General features: G+C 41.5%; 1 protein-coding gene across 1 annotated transcript; it reads right to left on the bottom strand.

Annotated features, from left to right (window-relative positions):
* Positions 1 to 3,678: 3,678 nt before the first annotated feature.
* Positions 3,679 to 11,546, bottom strand: mks1 (MKS transition zone complex subunit 1). Its single transcript, XM_083685752.1, has 18 exons — positions 11,162 to 11,546; positions 10,630 to 10,751; positions 10,492 to 10,547; positions 10,207 to 10,362; positions 9,120 to 9,217; positions 8,192 to 8,320; positions 7,089 to 7,193; positions 6,866 to 6,974; positions 6,412 to 6,468; positions 5,907 to 5,949; positions 5,749 to 5,811; positions 5,551 to 5,621; positions 5,397 to 5,466; positions 5,022 to 5,129; positions 4,765 to 4,898; positions 4,517 to 4,599; positions 4,238 to 4,335; positions 3,679 to 4,140 (listed from the first exon to the last, which is right to left on the bottom strand). Exons 1-18 carry the CDS (start codon positions 11,236 to 11,238, stop codon positions 4,037 to 4,039), a joined length of 1,683 nt encoding a protein of 560 aa, XP_083541878.1. The 5' UTR covers positions 11,239 to 11,546; the 3' UTR covers positions 3,679 to 4,036.
* Positions 11,547 to 13,594: the final 2,048 nt, after the last annotated feature.

Here is a 13,594-nt window from a genome sequence, read left to right as displayed (position 1 = left end):
CTCAGGCTTTTCATATGTTGTTGAGGAGGTTCATTTTACTGATAGCTTTTAGATTAAGCTTCAAATTGTATTGATCATAGTTATATGACATACTGCATATACAGTATTTTCTCTGGTGCTCTGTTAACTCAAATGTACAGGATTTTGCTTTGATGATAAACAATAGATTAATCATCTTCCACTCATAATTGCAATACAATCATCACCATGGCTTGGATATGGTTTGAGTGGTAAGCGTGACCGTCTCTGTCCACAATCAATTTCAAAACTGCACTTCTCTAAAACAAGAGTGACATCTACTGGTAATTATGAGAACACGGCACAGCATTCTTAAAACATATTTCCTAAGAGGAAATCCATGAATGGTCATTATCGTACCAAGCTGTGAAGGAGTACCGCCTGTATATGGGAGATAACACGAACTTATTTTCTGTGTTGCTTGCTTATATCTGTGGAGTTTGAAATGGGTTATTAAAAGTCCAGTAGAAAACATTCAAGCTTTCTAAAAGCTTCTTAATGGTTGTAATGACTATGTTTAATCAGTTGCGACCAGGGACTGAGATCCCTTGAAAGACATATTTCATTTATGATCGCTGTTTTGGTCTGCAAAAGGCGATTTCTAAAATGGAGTGTCTTACCTGACACTCGGTTACATAATACATGTACATATTGTTACTGCCAGGAGTGTTCTAGGTGAGTGGACTCACCGATTTTCACCTTTAGTGCCAGCCTCTTTTAATCAAGCGCGCATGCAGAAACACAACACTTAATGCCACTGCAAGTCCATTTGGGGGGTTATATTATTATTTGGAGGATGTTGTTGTTTGGAACATTGAACTGATTTTCGCCGAGATGGTTAGAGGTGGCAGATTTCCGGCAAACTTATGCCCTGCTCCTTTAAAGTAACACAGTTGCTCTGGCCATTTTATTTTGTCTTGTTTGTTGATCTTGTTTGTTTGTCTTGTTCTTGATCTGCTTTTTCACTGTAGTACTAAAAGCACCTGTTCTGCTGCAGTGTAGTGAGGAACTTTTAGAGGACGTAAATATGCATTTGTTTTGTCACATATCAACCCAAGACATCGTCACAGCTGGACTGACTGGGCTGGGTTCACACTAGAAATTGAGACTTCTCACAATCCTTGAAACATCAATCATCACAGCTGGGGACCCCCGTCCCATCAGATATCTCCCCCTCTGGAGCTACCTTCCTAGGATTAATCCCCATTATGTTTCTCAGACCATGATCCTTGGTTCAAGCAGGTACTGTTCCTCCTTCCTCCTGGTTCTCAGTTGGGGGTTCTCTATATTCTGAGTGCTGGTTATAAGGCCTCTTGTACATTGGAGCAGACTGCAGACCATAGGCTATTTGTGGGTTACACACTGTGGTTGTCACTGTAGTAAGAGTTATGAAAGTCAGTCGCCTGACTCCCCGGCTAGAGAAGCCAGCGCCAGGTCGTCTCCTCCTTATGGGCCCCCAAGGTCAGCTGGTAATCAGGAGACACAGTGCTGCGAGGCCTGTAATGAAGATGCCTGGCACGTCTGACAGGCTGGCCTAAGATATGGTGTGTGTGTGTGCAGAGGGAGGTGCCAACTCTGTCAACAAGAGGGTCTGTGTGAGAATCCATGACTGATAAAAGTGCCCCTGCACCTGTTGAAGTAGAGGGAGGAAGGGGAATGGGGGTGGGGACTTGTTTTTGGACCCCATATTACTCCATAAGAGGATTTTATTTACCATTGAAGCCACAACCATTACATCCAAGCCAGATATCATAGTACAAGAGGCTACATTGTCTCCAATGGGATGCTAAATATTTGTAGTGCCACTTTTAGTACCCTCTGATGTGATATTTACTTTGTCACGGTAACCTACAATCGTTTTCACTTGGCTTGAGCAACACTCATTTCCAGAATGTAGCTGTCACCACTAGCTGTTCTCAGTATTCTGATGCAAGCAGGCGGCAAGTGCCATGCATTTCAAATGCAGAGAGGGCATCAGAGCACACTTTAATGCCGTTAAATTATATAACCTGAAAGAAGCAGCATGAAATCACAATATTGTTCTTCCATGCCTGATAGCAGGGTCTTAGTTTGAAGTGTGAGCAGAGACTAAAACACTAGGGCCACTTGCAACCAAACTATCTGACATGTGGATTAGCTGAGTGTTTACATCTGGTTAGTTAATCCACGGAGGCAGGGGATCCCGACTTCAATCAGCATTCCGAAAGATAGCCACCGGAAAAAACACTCACATTCACGCAACCCATGTATCATTTAGCTACCTGCCGTGGTTGTGACATTTCTGACCTTTATTTAATTCTATTTGAAAGCATGATTAATAAAAATGAGTTTGAGAAAATAATGTTAATGACAGCAAAGCTGCTGTGAATGAAAGTGTTTTTATGGTTAGGCCTGTGAAAGGAGGGGGCTGTCCTTGCAAATATTTGGTAGCAACTGGATCATCTATTAAGGAGATGAGCCCCTGGTGTATACTAATTGATGCTCTAGTCGCAGAGGGAATCTTGGTTGCAATTAAGATAATCTCTTTCACACCTGTATCTGATTTAACAAGAGCTCCCCGCTCTAATTTTTGGTTGCAATAGACCCAGGGTGAATGAGTAAACCTTGCCTTCTTTAGGAGTACATTCGACCGTCAGATTGGAGTGCCAGTACAACTGTAGCTGGGTAGTAGCAGACTAGTCTATGTAAATCAGCTCTAGACATGTTTCACAGCACGCACTCTGTTACATTAGCGCCCTGATAAACACACACACACTTATCAGCAAACTGAGAGGGGGAGTGTGGAAAAGTAATCCTCCCCTCTCTTCCTCCCTCTGCTTGTAGTAACTTTATCATCCCTTCATTGGGCTGTCATGTAAGATCATGCCCTATCAGCCTCATAATAGAGCATGGTGACTGTTAGTCAGGTGTGAGAGGGGTCATCTCCACAGTTATAGGCAACACATATTCTGTAAGTAGTTGTAGTCATAGTAAGATGTCCAAGTTTTGGGATACGCCTACATAAAAGATGAATATGTATATCAAACAACAAATCCATCGCAGATGCACTGCATAAGATGGCATTAGGTTATGACATTTTGGTGTCTAAACTCAATCTATTAATTCATAACACTTATTCAGATTGAAATCAAGACCTGTAATGCAAGGAGAAAGGCAACATTACCTATCAAATCAATAAATTAAAGCATTTTAAATTGTCACCATCCTAGATACAGTAGCAGTCAGACTTTGACAATGTACAGATGTGCCAGTATGACCTACTGTATAGGTCCTTGAAAAGGCGCCATGTACAGTTTCATTATCCAAACGAGGCAGACCTCGTTCACATCACGGGCAAGCGTCAGGTCACTCTGTTACCGTGCCAGCAAGGCTGGTGACAGAGGCAGGTGCAGCAGGCGCCCAGACAGGCAGCGGGGAGTGCCAGCACTGACAGTTTCCTGGCGCATTGTAGAACTTCTTACCCCCTAGAAAACTTCACGGCTGTGACTATCCAGGAGAAATAGGAGGAGTCAGATGTCTGCATAGATAGTGAATTTATTTCAGTTTCGGCATGGAATGCCTTCTTCATCGCCTGCAGAACCTCCTGTATGAAAGTTTTGTTGTTTACATTAGATATTATTATAGAATTGTTTACCTCGATTTCTTTGCTTGGGTGTTCACTGTATGGTCATACATCATACTCATTCAGATACAATATCAATACATTTCTTGCCTTATTAAAGCATTCTGGACATGTCCATTTCTGGACAACATTTCTGACTATTTAGAGGACCTATTTTGGCTCAAAAACACCACTAGAGGCAAATCTCATGAAATCTCTATTATTTTATTTTATTCAAATAAAGAGAATAAATAACCTTCTGAGAGTTTTATAATAAAATCCATTGAAAAACTATGATAAAAATGTATAAAACATACCGCTATGTCATAAAAATACATTATCAAAAGGCAATCAAAATACATCTTTTAGAATATCTAAACACAGCAAAATATATAAGTGAACTGTACAACAGTCTCTCTAGGCGGTAGACTCAGAGTTGAGTTGGGCTGTAGTGTTGATAAGGTCTCTGGGAAGACTCTCTCTGGCATCCTGCATCCGTCTCCTAGCCCTCTGGAATGCCTCTGGAGAAATAAGATTATCAGAACCAAAAAAAACAACTAACAACCAGAACTATACCATCCTGAGAACATACACATTTCAGAGGCACATCTAACTTACCCAGGACATTATAGACAGCTCCTTGCTGACTGAATCCTCCTAGCTGGTCCAGAACACTCTGTCTCCTCTTCTTCAGTGTGCTGGCATCAACAAACGCCCTGCATACAAGAGACAGTGAGGTGGAAAAATGTGATCTTTACATCGGAAATCCAATGTTTGAAATGAAAAGAATGAGTTACTGCCATTGCTATTTTTCATACTAAAATAGGGTGATACTATGTGCTAATATGGACATACTGTAATTTGTGTACAAACTACAACACTCTAAACCAGACTCACCTGGCGTGTTGGATACAATGGAGTGTGAAGGTTACGCTTCCTGTGGTCTGTGTACGAAAGCCAAACCGACTCAGCCTTTCTCCCTAGATAGACATAGGAGGCAAGGATAAGCTATAATTGCCTTCAAATAAATATTTTTCACCATATTAGTGATACTGTATCAAATTATATAATCTAACTCCAAAAGCTATTCATACGAGCATACTGTAGCAGATTTTATTTGTAGTTATTTTAATGGAGATGCCCACCTTGAAGGTCCCTGGTACTCTGGCGTAGCTGTAGTCCTCCAGCTCAGGAGATCCTCCAATGAAGAAACGCCTTAGCTCTGACACAGTGCCCGTCTGCAGGGGTCTCCATGTGTGGCATGTTATCGTATGCCTGCCTGTGAGATAGAGAGAGACAGACAGACAGACAAATCTTTGTAAGCCACAGTGTCCTCCGTCCAGTGTGTAGTACTCTATATATTAATATTGAATCCACAGCTCTTTAGATACGTATATCGCACCAGGGGTTGCAGGCATGACCAGGTAACCATAGCCTTCAGTTCTGTAGCGCTGCCAGAAGTCCAGGGAGAGGACCTTAAAGTACAGCACTGGCCATTGGGGAAGGGATTCTGAGGGAATAATTAATTGTTTTAAGTCTTTTAACTCTCAAGTGAAATTGATCCACAGGTCATGAATTTGACCCAAATTGACTTTAGGCTTTATTTCTGACAATAGTATTTGTGATCAACCAAATGGATTTTTTTAATTGTCATTTGAATCCACCATGAGAGACTGACTAGCTACAGTACTCAGGTTCCTCACAAGAGAGGAATGAATATATTATGTACATCATGAATGTAATTATGAAAAAAGACAACAATATTGTAAACTCTCACCCTCTGTCACATCCTCTTTACTGTAGAACGCCTCGACACTGAAGGGAAAGCTGAAGAAAGCCACATTGTCCTGCAGGCATAAAACATGTACAGGGTTTAACTCTTGTCTCAGTGTAAAGATTTAGATATATGAAGACCTCAGGTCTCGACCCACCTTCCCTATGGTCTTTGTGCGACATGTCTGGGTCACCCCTGAGAGAGACTGGAATGGCAGACTGGACCAATCTAGACAGAACAGTCAGGATAACAATCAACTTAGAATCTACTTATTGATACCAACAATAGAACAACAAACTGTTAAACTGTAGAAGCAGGGCTTCTGTATATGTGTGTACAGATATGGTTAACTCACTGTTAGGCAGCTCCATGAAGAAATGGATATAGAGGTTGTCGTACTCAAAGCCTTTGGCTGAGACTGGAGAGAGAGGAGAGGAAAATTAGGAACTGTTGGAGCCCAAATGCTCAGAACATACTGATTGTCATTCAGTACCTGACTCTACGATTACTCACCTATCTCTCCATTAACCAGCAGACGCAGAATACCAGGGGGAGGCTGGAACACAAACAGACACAAAAATTAGGTGTATATGATAAGTACTTCATGCCACTGTAGTTTTATACACCAGCGTAGCATTTCAGTAAAGGCCAGAATAAGGGGTTTGAAAGGGTTTGAGTTCCCAGGCATCATTGTGTAACAGGTGTCACGCTGCTGCAAAACAATATTGGTTCCTCGTACACAAGCTCACATGAATCTCGAACCAAGTCCTCTGTATTGTCAACACGTGTGACTGCCGTCCGACACACCCGATGTTAACCAGCTACGCCATCGAAAAGCTAGCAATTTGATGGCGCGGGTGGGGGTATTTCAACTTGAGGAGTGAGTTTATTACCTTTTGAACTCGGTTACAATTGTTAGATAACATTGATAATTTACTGGGGTTGACTGCTTCTTATTATACGCTTTAGTAAATTAGTAGTGTACTCAAGAATCCATAATCATAGATCACATACATACCATTTCAAAGTCCTGGCCAACGAGACTGTTGAGGTAGTCTTTGTGACGTACATATAGCTGTTGAGGGGGAAAATAAAACCCATGGTAAATGGAAAATAATGGGAGAAATTAAGGTTGTCCCCAAAGTCTCAAACAGTTGCCTCTTTTAAACACTGAGAAGATATGGCAGCATAGAGGTGACTTTGTAGTGCCATATAATTTTGTGGAAAGTGTCCCCACCTCACCCCTTAGTACCAGAGACACTTCTGTAGCTACATTTTGTCAGTGGCATTTAAAGAAACTACAGTGCAGCCTTAAATGTCATGGTAACCAATGTGTGCAGACAGAGTTCACAACATTCAATCAACTGTGCGGTGTGTGTGGATATGCTTCATCCCAATGAGCTAAGCAGAAACAGCGAATATCAGGGGAAATATTGAATTGGTACACAGTTGGTATTCTCTCTGTCACTCACGTCTTTGTACATGCGCTGTTCCCTCTCTTTCTCCTCAGGGCTGATGCCCACTGAGATGTTCTCCAGGGTGAGGCGCCACACCTCCTTCTTCTCACCCTCCGTCTCAACCCTGGGTCAGAGCACAGTCATTACAAATTAATGTCTGGCTCAGTGTGAATGTTTGCTGCTCTCAATGTTGATACTTATTTGGGAGATAATTGTGCTTGGAATACTGCTCACTTGCCTGTAGGGCTCTTTGCCTTTGTTGAAGTCTGGTTTGATGGTGACCACTCCATTGCCGTCAGCTCTTATGGTACACAGCAAACACTCCTTCTCCTTTTGGCCCAGTCTGATAAACACAGAGACACTACATTGTAACAAAAGCCATACAGTTTGATATACTGTATTTCTACATGTCTTAAAGTGTATGACCTCTTGTGCTGTAATGATGCAGTAATCAAAGTGGGCAGCTAGAACTGTAAGTCTCAAGGTAATAACAACAATAGATCTATAGTTTTGGGCTAACACTGTCTATGGAAGGTCATTCATTGAAGTGAACTTTGATTTAGGGTTGGGGGTATCTATTTTTTCACACCTTAATACTGTTTTCCTGGGGTATATGGTATTACTGTGGTAAATAAAAAATAATGTTGCTGGCAGGAGCTTTATCTTACTATAACCGCCCACTTTCACTCAGTTAAAGCATAAAATACTTAAACCATGGAGGGTCAAAAACATATGACTCTCTACTTTAACATGTTATAGGAAAGAATGTAGGTTGTCATCGGAAAATGTTCGGGTTTTTCATTAAATGATGATACTGCACCAAAACGTAAATTCCCAACTCAGATATCTAAGTGTTTATTTTTGCCGTCCTACCTAGAGAATCACCTTGCATTGTTGTTGCATGAGAAAATAGACATGAGACATAACTCCAATTTGTCACTTCACCAAGGCAACTAACTGCGCTAGCTGCAGAAATAAGCATGTAAACGTGACTAAAAACTCAACTATAAGTTAGGAAATGAAAGCAATGCAAGTATAATATTGGTATTATTTCCCATGCTGGCAGGTCGACGAATTGACAAACAGTTTTTAATTTGGGAGTTTAAAAGATAATGAAGCAGAAATCTTATGACGGTATTGAAAAGCTCACCGTGGGCATTTTCAAATCCTGCAGGTTACCGTATTATTGCCCAACCCTACTTTGATTCACCAGCATCAACAATGGTTTCAATAGGTGAAGTATATACCTATAGTGTAATAACAGTGCACTAGAGGTAATTAATAGTAGTAATAAATAATAGTAATAACAAGGCAAAACGGTTTCCTGCCTGTGCTACTCACTTGCCCGGGGGTCCCAGGTCCCCCATGATGTGCATGGTCTGCAGGGGAGTGTTGACCACATGGCTGGTCTTCACAAAGTCCTCTGAGGGCTCCCAAGTGATGAGCCTGGACTTGGGGATGCTGGTGTCCCTGCAAAACAGAAGGATAGAACATCTCAGTAAAACAACCTTAGATTCCCCACATACATCTAAAGGACAATTACTATAAATTCAATAAAATTTATTATCATTTAATGAAATATTTGCCTATTTTCTCAACCTATGAGAACAGTCTTCATCTATTCAAAGAATACCACCAGTGCAACCATTGCAGAAGTATTGCAGATTGTTTTTTGTTGACATACCCTCTAACACAAGGTATCAAGTCAAGCATTCAATAAACTGTAAAAAAAAAAGATTAGAATGTCCACAGTGCAGCATGTTCTATATTGTACGGACAAAGAGGTGCCTCCAGGTCTCCTTGGCAGAGCATAAATATGCTATACTGTATGTGTAGAGAATGAGGACTACTCTATGGCAAGACAGTACTCTGGCAAGCCCTTACACCCAGGAATAATTGAAGTATGGATTTCACACCTTTCCTGTAAGGTCTAAGTTTGATAAAACTGTGATGCCATCTACTGTGCATTTCCCCTCTTGCCCCTTTATACAACTTATTGTCTGTGTTTTGTGCTGCCATCTTGTGAACTATTGTATCTGACTATGTGATGTATATCTTTGACAGTTCTGGCCACTCCCTCTTTTCAATCAGGGTTGATTGGAACATGGTTTGCTTAAAGACACTGTGTAATTATACTCCCTGACGAAGGCCATGCCAACATGCGTCTGAGTGTTTTTTTTCAAAGAAGTCTTGTCTGAGCCCATTGCTACAGATACATGAATAATAATTTGTCTTGGTGAGACAATTGCTTCACTCTGTCATGACCTACACTTGGCGTCTGTCCTGTCGTCTGTGTCTGACGTTGGCCATCCTCTCAGCCAGGAAGGTGGGGTTGGACTTGGCTTGGGTCACCAGACTCTGAGAGTGCTGCAGGCAGGATCAGAACAACAGCTTAGGACAAGAGGATGGCAGTTTATTTATGACAGTACAGCTATTATGTTGCTATTACTGTGCTCTTCAAATAAGGGTATTTTCACACTTAGTCCCTTTCAGCCAAATTTTGTGAACTCAGACCCCTCCATCTCGGGAGGTGCTCTGAGTTCTTTCCACTTTAGGGCTTTTTTGGATGCAATATGATCACAAAATACTCCCAGTCCACTTGTCATTGGAACCACTCTGTCCTATCCTAGCCTGATGCTCCTGGCCCTCTGGACTTGCTGTACATGTCACATGCTACTGGACCCACAAAATCCAAAACAAACAAACAAATGGTAAACCAAATTCAGTCCTCTTTTAATTAAGAAATACCAAAACAATGCACAAATTGCAAATCCAGTGCAGCTGCCATCTTGCTCAATCAAAGTACCCAAGGTGCAAAGCAATTAATTGGCCCGAGTTCCAATGAAAGATGGCGCTGTGAAAGCAAAGTGGACTGAGACCCCATCACTGCTGAAATCGACCAGCAAGAAAACTAATGACGAAACTACACCGACACTGAAACGAGAGCATACCGTCATATTTCTGTTAACACAGTTTCCACGGTGCACCAAGAGCAAGATGAGATGCGCTGCATGAATTTAATATCATGTGCAGACGTGCTGCTTTTGCATGTGTTCTAGCATGTCTCATAGATCACCGTGAGTTGTTAAACTGTGGCGGCGTTGGTATAGTTTGGCCATAAGTCTTCATTCAAACAGAAGGGCAGTGTGAATATTTTACTTTTATTTCACCCCTCTGGTTCACTTCAAGAGGAATACATGTGAAAATACCCTAAGTCACATTGGACATGAACAATATTTTTTTTAGAAGCTAAGCAGTAATACAACACTGCATAGTAATGTTGCCCTGAGTCTTGTAAGAGGAGAAAATTGTACTGAATAGAGAGTGTAAAAATTAGACAATTGCAAAGCCCATACCCCTTCCCAATTAGTGTAGCGGTCAAAATCAGTGTAGGTGAAAATCCTGCGATTCCGTCTGCCTCTGGTCCGGTCCAAAGCCATGATTTCTGTGTGGTACTGTCTCTCCAGTGGGGTTTGGCACACAGACTCACTCTGGAACAAGTCCACTTCAAACTGCACACGCGCGCGCACACACACACACACACACACACACACACACACACACACACACACCTGACTTAATATACAGAAACTATTACACACATAATCATACAACACTGCATGGTCAAAGTACTGCTTTACCTGACTGAACAGCTTCTCCTGCCAGCCTACTACCAGCTCCTCTTCATCATCACCAGCTGAAAATATATACCCTTATTATTCACTTTCATAAAATCTGTGACTCCACTAAGTAGTCTTACACAACATCCTGTTGCCAACCTGATCGAGCCTGAGAGCTGAGGGTGTCCAGCTCAATAACGCCCCTCTCCTGCTGAGCCAAAACCTGCTGTTGAAGATGTTGGGAGAGGGCTGCTGTGGAGGTGACCCTCTGAATATGGACCCTGTGGCAGACACCATAGTCAAAGTGAACAACATGATGGCACAACATTGCTAGTAATGTTTGTCTGTCCCTGAGGACGACACAGGGCATGTCAGCATTTATCCAAGTCACTAACACACCTCAAGCCCTTGATTGGTTAACTACCTAGTGCTGCCCTGAAATAACCCTGAAATGAAGAAGACTGCACTAAGCAGTGCATAAGTAATTGCTAAGCAGTGCATAACTTTTCATTTAAGTTAACTTGACTGATTGACCACGGGGGCCAGATAATGTTAAATGCTTCTTTCATAGCTACAGCTTTGAAAGCTTGTTAGATATGTGTAGGTAGGCTAAGCGAAAACAATACCACACCACCAACTAGCCTGGTAGTAGTAGCCCTGAACCATTAGCTAGCAGCTACCACAAACGTACTTTATCTTGAGGTTTTTGACAGCATCCCGGGAACGATAGACAGCCTCTCCAGTGTCGGTGCTCCAGCCGTCTGCCATATTTTGTAGCTAACTAGCAAGTAGTATTTTGATGGCTGGTTTCCAATCAAATGTGTTGTGTTAATAATGTGCAGACAAGTTACTAAGCTAGCTAGCTAATCCTGGCTAGCGACAATTAACTGTTAGCTAGCTAACTAATTCAGCGCAGGCGCGAAATAGAGTGCGTGGGTTCTATTCTGTCTGATAGTGCAGTGTAAAACGAAAACATGAGAGTAAAAATGGAAAGCTTTTCTATGTTTGCTAAACTCTTTGTTGCATGCACTGTGTAAGTCATTCCGGATGGTAAGCTAGCGCGTAGCTAGCTGCCTTTCTACCATACGGGTCCACTGAAGCGTCTGGTTGCGTGGTAACAGAGGGAAAAGGCGGAGTTACCCCGCCACACCCCCACTCCACGTTTTTGGTGCTGATGCGAGGCAGAGAGACCGCAGGGATGGGCAACTTAAAGCGGTCTCTTGCCAAATGTTGATGACTTTTTACTGTGGACATACCGCTCAAAGTGCCCTATTTCGACTGTTTAGGCTACATACAGTGCCCTGCGTAAGTAATGGGAAGCATTTGTTTCTTCTTTTGGCTCTATACTTCTTTTGCCTCTAAGTTTGGATTTGAAATCACACAATTACTATTTGGTTAAGTATCGATTTTCAGCTTTTATCTGATGGTATTTGTGTTAATATTGGTTTTACCATTTAGTTATGTATACATAGTCCCCCTATTTCAGGGCACAACAAGTAATGGGACAGATTCATATAATGTCCAAATTAGGCACTCATGTTTAGTATTTGGTCGACAGTCCTTTGCATGCAATAACTGTCTGAAATCTTCAACCCATTGACCCCATCAGATGCCTGGTATTTTCTCTGGTGATGCTCTGCCAGGCTTGTGCTGCAGCTGTCTTTACTTTTTGACTACAATCTTATCTTCAGGAAATTAAATGCATGTTCAATTGGATTTAAATCTGAAGATTGACTTGGTCAGTCAATAACTTTCCACCTTATGGCACTGAAAAAGTTCCTAATTGCTATGGCAGTATGTTTTGGGTCATTGTCTTACTGTATGATGAAGCGCCATCCAATGAATTTGGAAGCATTCGCTTGTACAGACAAGATGTTTCTATACATACATACATGCCCAAACCATAACACCCCCTCCACTATGTTTTATGGACAGGTGATACTGTATGCTGTAAATCTTGGGCAGATCTTTTTTTTCTCAAAACTTTCCACTTTCCACCCTGGTACATATTAATCTTATCTGTCCACAATACCTTTTTCCAGACCTCTCCAGGCTTTTTAGGTACTTTTGAGTAAACTGTAACCTGACCATCCTTTTTGAGGATAACTAGTGATTTGTACCTTGCAGTGAAGCCTCTGTAGTTCGGCTGGTGACATATTCTGCAAATGGTAGTCTCTGACGCAGTCATGACTACTTCTTGGAGAGTGTTCCTGATCTGTGGGACACTTGTTTTGTAGGTTTTCTTAATTATGGTGAGCATTCTTCGGTCATCCACTGTAGAAGTTTTCCTTGGCCTACCAGCTCATTTTACTTTAAATGATGTTCCAAACTGTTGATTTTGTCAAGCCTAAGGTGTATAAAAATGTGATTGTTCAGCCTATTAATGGCTTCCTTGACTTTTATTGACACCTCTTTTTTCCTCATGTTGACAGACACCAATAGCAGACTCCAAAGGCAAATGCAAAGCCTAATTAATACTTGACATTGAAAGCTCTCTTATGCCTGAACAAATGATGTGACGGAACACACCTGTCTTACCGATGGCTATTGAAATCCTCAATAAAACGTCTTATGAATTACCTTTGAATAATCACCACATAACACAACCATCAACTGAACATATAGGCCTATGTACAATAGATCTCTCAAATACCATAATGATGCATATAGGGCTTTGTCTGACTCAGGTGCACATGACACATCATTTTACCCTGTAATCCAGTGGATTTGTTGTTTTCATTAGTCAATAGTAGACACATTCACAAACACATAGTTTTAAAACGATCTCTTAGTCATATATATATAGATACATATAGATATCTGGCTTTGAATGCCCTGATGTTCCAAATTGCCCTTTTGAGTCAATTCTTAAGATTCTACAATTTGGTCCTACAATTCCCAAGATTCTCCGCTTCCTCCCACACTTGGTCCTTCTGTTGAACAGCGCAATAGCCAAGCGCCTGCTGCTATCTGAGAATCACTGTCATAGTAGAGGGTCGGAGTGCAAAAACGTATTTTAAAGCCATGAGACTTTTTTAGGGAGTAAACACAGAGCTCGCGTTTCACATACACAGAAATACACATGAAAATAGATTTCGGATAAACTTCCCCTTCTGTGAAAAGT

Source organism: Argentina silus (genome assembly GCF_951799395.1).
Source record: "Argentina silus genome assembly, chromosome: 2".
Classification (NCBI taxonomy): Eukaryota; Metazoa; Chordata; class Actinopteri; order Argentiniformes; family Argentinidae; genus Argentina; species Argentina silus.
This window is presented reverse-complemented; position numbering and strand designations above follow the sequence as displayed.

Bases quoted from the DNA above. Each gene is read 5' to 3' on its own strand.
- mks1 (XM_083685752.1), bottom strand. From the start codon at position 11,238: ATGGCAGACGGCTGGAGCACCGACACTGGAGAGGCTGTCTATCGTTCC. The intron at 7,194-8,191 runs GTGAGTAGCACA...TGTGTTTATCAG, and splicing joins GACCTGGGACCCCCGGGCAA to ACTGGGCCAAAAGGAGAAGG. The intron at 6,975-7,088 runs GCAAGTGAGCAG...GCTCTGACCCAG, and splicing joins AAAGGCAAAGAGCCCTACAG to GGTTGAGACGGAGGGTGAGA.